Source organism: Odontomachus brunneus, unplaced genomic scaffold (genome assembly GCF_010583005.1).
Source record: "Odontomachus brunneus isolate Ranch 3 - 2012 unplaced genomic scaffold, Obru_v1 Obru_scaffold_264, whole genome shotgun sequence".
NCBI classification, from domain to species: Eukaryota; Metazoa; Arthropoda; class Insecta; order Hymenoptera; family Formicidae; genus Odontomachus; species Odontomachus brunneus.
The window spans coordinates 21,253-26,316 of record NW_022639714.1 but is presented as its reverse complement, the minus strand read 5'-3'; the positions used below and the strand labels follow the sequence as shown (position 1 = coordinate 26,316).

The 5,064-nt window shown below is 29.4% G+C and overlaps 1 protein-coding gene across 1 annotated transcript; it reads right to left on the bottom strand.

Moving 5' to 3' along the window:
- Positions 1 to 64: 64 nt before the first annotated feature.
- LOC116852999 lies at positions 65 to 3,595 on the bottom strand. Its single transcript, XM_032833845.1, has 6 exons — positions 3,576 to 3,595; positions 3,270 to 3,473; positions 2,384 to 2,658; positions 1,602 to 2,295; positions 1,092 to 1,364; positions 65 to 509 (listed from the first exon to the last, which is right to left on the bottom strand). The coding sequence occupies exons 2-6, from the start codon at positions 3,354 to 3,356 to the stop codon at positions 288 to 290; spliced, it is 1,551 nt and encodes a 516-aa protein (XP_032689736.1). The 5' UTR covers positions 3,357 to 3,473; positions 3,576 to 3,595; the 3' UTR covers positions 65 to 287.
- Positions 3,596 to 5,064: the final 1,469 nt, after the last annotated feature.

Sequence of the window (5,064 nt, the reverse complement as noted above, 5' to 3'; positions counted from 1 at the left end):
TAAAAAAATTAATGTGACCTTGACCTGACCTTCGCTACGCAACCCAAGGTCAAACTGATGTGATCAGTAAATACATCTTTTTAAACGCCACAACTTTTATCTGAAACATTTTTTTCTAAAATGCTTAGTTTTCGAGATATTTCACCGGTCCGGGACTTTTTAAACACCCTGTATATATATATATATAAAATTAGTTTCAATATTTAGTACATTTTTCGCAATCGACATTAGTTAATGCTAAAGTATCAAATTAACGTAAGAGGTAATGATAATTTCTGTATGCATAATTAATTATTTAAATTTCCATGATCTTCTAAAGAATTTGTGGACATGCTTGCGAATTGTTGCGTTAAATTATTCATATTTCTGGTATTCAAAAGTGTCCTTATTTTCATACCTGTTTCTTTAATTTTGGGATTCCTAATTCGAGGTGAATCAATTTCGTAAAGGAATTTATTTAAAAAACTGTATATGCTCGGAGCAGTAAAGTCAAAGAATCTGTAAAACACCTAGGATAAAAGAAAAAAAATCAATATTGATTAGCTTTATAAATATTTTATAGACTATTATTTTATACTTATACTGCAATTTTAGACGAAATCGTAAAACTCGTAACTTTTTTTCGTAAGATTTTTTCGTAAGAACTTATAAGTAGATCTGCAATTCTATGCGAACCATATGTCATATGATAACTCGTAAATATCTCGTACAATCTTTTTTTTTTGTTTTTTTCGTAAGTTACTACTTTATGATTTTACGATTTACTCGTATATTTGCTTAGAATTGCAGCATTAATCTAAACTTATATTATCATATGTTATATCAATACATTGACAACCGATATGGTAAAATTACGTTTTCAAAGCTTGCAGTTTTAAAGTTTCATATTTTCTTTGAAACAAAAATTTTTGAAAGTAAATAATTTTTTTCGATATTAACGAAATTTCGCCAGTTACTCACGATTTTCTTTCAGTGCAACACCAACTGTCAATGTATTAAATTTATTTTTTTGTATATTATGCATATTCTATATGAGTTGTATATTTTAAAATTATATATAAATATGATTAATATTTAAATAAAATAAAAACCTTGAACTTTGTGCTCTGGGGATCTACTGTAAGTGCTTTCAGAAAATACTCCGCAGCATTTACTTTGTCGTCATACAGAGAGTAATAAGCTACAGCGATAGCTAGAAACATGGATATTTGCCGTTCTTTGACGGACCGTTCGTATTTCTTCAACATTCGTAGTAAATGTGGCAAAGGTTGCAATTCTCCCGTCTCCCAACCATATCTTATGTATGCAAGCTCTGCTACAAAGTTATTATGATCCGCAGCCTTTTTATAATACTTTAGCGCATCCTAAAAAAATTTATTTTGTATAGTTCTTATTACCATTAATTTCTCTTACTATCAGTACTAAATGATGACGATGTATCACTTTGTATTACATATTATTGTTGATCTGTTCTTTTTAGCTGAACTGGTGCAATAAGTTAGAATGAGATAAATATATTTTCTCTCGCTCTAACTTATTGCACCAGTTCAGCAGTGCAACTAAAAAGAACAGACCATGTATTACATATACACTCTACTGACCCTAAACTCTCCACATCCTTCATATAACATCCCAGTATAATGGAGAAAAGTCGAATTGTTCGGTGCCATTTCCTCTACAGCATCCAAACATTCTTTTGCTGACAATAACTCATCTGTATTGGTTATTCGTAAAAACATAAGAGCTAATTTTAACAGTACTTTATAACTGGAAGGTTTCAGACTTAACATACTTTTGGCCAACTTTAATACTTTTTTTTCATTAGCAACTTTCCTCATATAATAATTTTCATTTCTTTCATACTTGTGAAATTTTTCCATACACATTTGTAAGTAATATATCCCAAACACAAGATTATCAGAGGATATAGCATATGCTAGTTCAAAATGCTTTTCTTCTAAACTTGTCACCTCAGATGAAAGATTTAAGATACGTCTTTGGCGTCTGAGATTCTTTGCAAGAATAAAGTGCCATAATGCACAGTCTTGATTCATTTCTATTGCTTTCTTAGCATTATCTACTGCCATATGCATTCCATAATCATGTAAACAAGACCACACGACACTTTGACAACCATGCAAAATACCAATCTCTTCAGCACTGAAACTATCAGTGTTGATAATATTGTCTAATATTTCTTTTAATTCATCCAAATTCTCTGTCTCATACAGAAAGAAACATTTCGTAGCATAGAAAACATGCTCTATAGCCCTTATTGTTTGAGATAAGTTTGTCCTACAACAATATTCAACAAAATAGTTATAGATCAAAAAATTTTTCAAAAATTTTAGATATATGTATACACTAGTGTCCCATGTCTTACTCTCGTTGAAGCTGCAGCAAAAAATCTTCAGCTTTTTGAATATCTTGTGCTGTATTGTCATCTTTGCTTAATGTACCTTTATAACATTTAAGCAAAGTTCTCATCAACATTTCCAATGTGCAAGCTTCTTCATCATCTATTTCATTATCTTTACTGTTAAGGTGTGTCATATTGTACCTTATCACACTATCCAGTATATCCCAAGTAAATGGACAATGTAACTTTGAAAGTTTTTCTTTTGTGCTCATTTCTTCTGGCTCAAACTGTGCCATTTTCTTAAAAAACCAATAGAAACTTATGATTATCGGTGAAATATTCACAAAGATACTTTGAACTAAACCAAACTGAAGCGAAACACAAACTGAAACTAAGATACTCTAAAGTATACTACTGATAACCGCACTATCACCGCATAGTGACAATGATTCAATGTGGCCATATTGGATTATGACGTTTATGATATATGATATGTGATATCCTTCAACAATAGCTGCATTCAGCAGAAAAAGTAACTTTCTAACTGTTGGAAGATTTCCTGTATAACACTATTAAGCAGTTTCTCAATATGTTAATTATACAGTTATTATCTTTTTCAATATCTTAAAAATATGTTTAATATTTTGGATAACGTAATTGCTTCTTCAATTATCGGAAAGAATATTCGATAGAAACTTCTAATTGCAAATGATAATGTATCATAGTGCTAGACTATTACTAAATGCAGCTAATATATGTTTACGCAGTTGAAATAAATTAATATTTTGACATGTTATTATTTGATTTGAATGTACAATTAGCTATTAATTAAAAAAAAAGGATAAAAAAGAATATATTCTTTCTTTATTATTCTATTAAAAACGGAAAATGAAAATTCCTTTATACTTACGAATATGATGAGTTGAAACAAATATATTGCACGTATAGCGAATAAATATTCCACAATTGCGGATATAACGCTTCTTTTTGCGTGCATATAACATCAGAATTTGTTTTCGTTTTTGTACTTCCGATTCTTATTTTTTTTAACACAGAACTGCGACTCTGGGTGCGTTCCGTTTCACACATAATGCGCATGAAGCGCAGCGTTAAGCTGGTGGCACATAGAAAAACTTAAGCAGTAAAACGTAAACAGTAAGCAAATTGACCAATCACAGTCATTAATTTTTCTTAATTTCAAGAATCATTTGCTTACTGCTTAAGTTTTCTGTGTGCCACGGCCCTTAGAGTGACAGAGATACGAAAGTAAGATAAAATGAGAGGGAGAGCACTCGGGTGAGGTTCTCGAACCTAGGTTAGGTTAATTCTCGAACGCATGAACTGTCTCAGCTCCGAGGTAGTGCAGTCCATGCGATCTCATGCGTTCGAGAACTACCCTAACCTAGGTTCGACAACCTCACCTGAGTGCTCTCCCTCTCTTTTTATCTCACTCTCGTATCTTTGTCACTTTAACGCTGCGTTTCATGCGCATCATGCGTGGAAACGGAATGCACCCTCTGATACACGTGACGAATCTAGAAGCATTTAATCTGTTCTTTTCAGCTGCACTGCTGAATTGGTGCAATAAGGTTAAAGTGAGAAAAGTATATGTTTTCTCACTCTAACTTATTACACCAGTTCAGTAGTGCAGCTGAACAGATCAACTGTTGCACTGAGTGCACTTTTTTTAAATTCAGTTTAATGTTATAGCCCTGAACTGTCAGTAATTCATAATTTAAAAAAAATGTTCTCCTTTTTAGATAATGAATATGGAATAATTGAGATTAGTAGAATCAAGTTTCACTGATAAGATAACAATATTGATAAAATGCTTCATAGTCACTTATTATTATCAATTAATTTTACAATATCCAAGAGAATGCAATTTACACATTTTGTACAAGCAATAAATTATATTAAATAATTATCACTATGCTAACTCTGCTAATTATGTTACATAAATTTATAAGTTAAAAAAGATTTCAGGACTTATATATAAAAGCATTTTTCATATACAGTGTCCTATTTGATGAACACATTTGAATATCTGTTAAACTGAGATATTGAGATTGCGTTTTTTTGAAATTGAATACTTACAAAAAGAATATATTTTGATAAAAAAAGAATTTGACCTTAGATTGCTTTGAATTTTTTTAATAGAATAATATAGTTTTTTTAATATAAATCGATTCCTCATATCATTTTGCACAAGATTGTCAAAAGAAGAATATTTTCTTTAAAATATTTTACATTTTATCCAGCTAGATTTTGTAATATAAGATATGAAATATTTTGTTGTCACTTTTCAAAGATTCATTTTATCATTTTTGTACATAGAATAACGAGGAATTGATTAATAATATTAATCTCTGCACATTGTTGCATCAATATAAAATATAATAAAAATTTTTTCATATATATCTACGCTTTTTTTCAATTATTTCCGTTATTCTGCAATTAATTATTCTATGTTCTTTCTTAATAACGTAATATCAAATATTTGTATCAAATTAAGTTCTTGCAACTATATAACTTTGAAAAAATAGGATCTTAATATCTCATTGATTAAAATAGGACACCTTGTTTATTTAGAATGATATATATTTCTTAATAAAATAAAATATGAAAAGAGTACTTTTATATATATATATATATATATATATATATATATATATATATATATATATTTTTTTTTTTTTTTTTTT

What these genes read in the sequence shown, in the direction of transcription:
- LOC116852999 (XM_032833845.1), bottom strand. Translation starts at nt 3,356, where the DNA reads ATGCACGCAAAAAGAAGCGTTATATCCGCAATTGTGGAATATTTATTC. An exon ending in TGTTTCAACTCATCATATTC is followed by an intron (nt 2,659 to 3,269) that starts GTAAGTATAAAG and finishes TGGTTTTTTAAG; the next exon opens with AAAATGGCACAGTTTGAGCC. An exon ending in TTGCTGCAGCTTCAACGAGA is followed by an intron (nt 2,296 to 2,383) that starts GTAAGACATGGG and finishes ATATTGTTGTAG; the next exon opens with GACAAACTTATCTCAAACAA.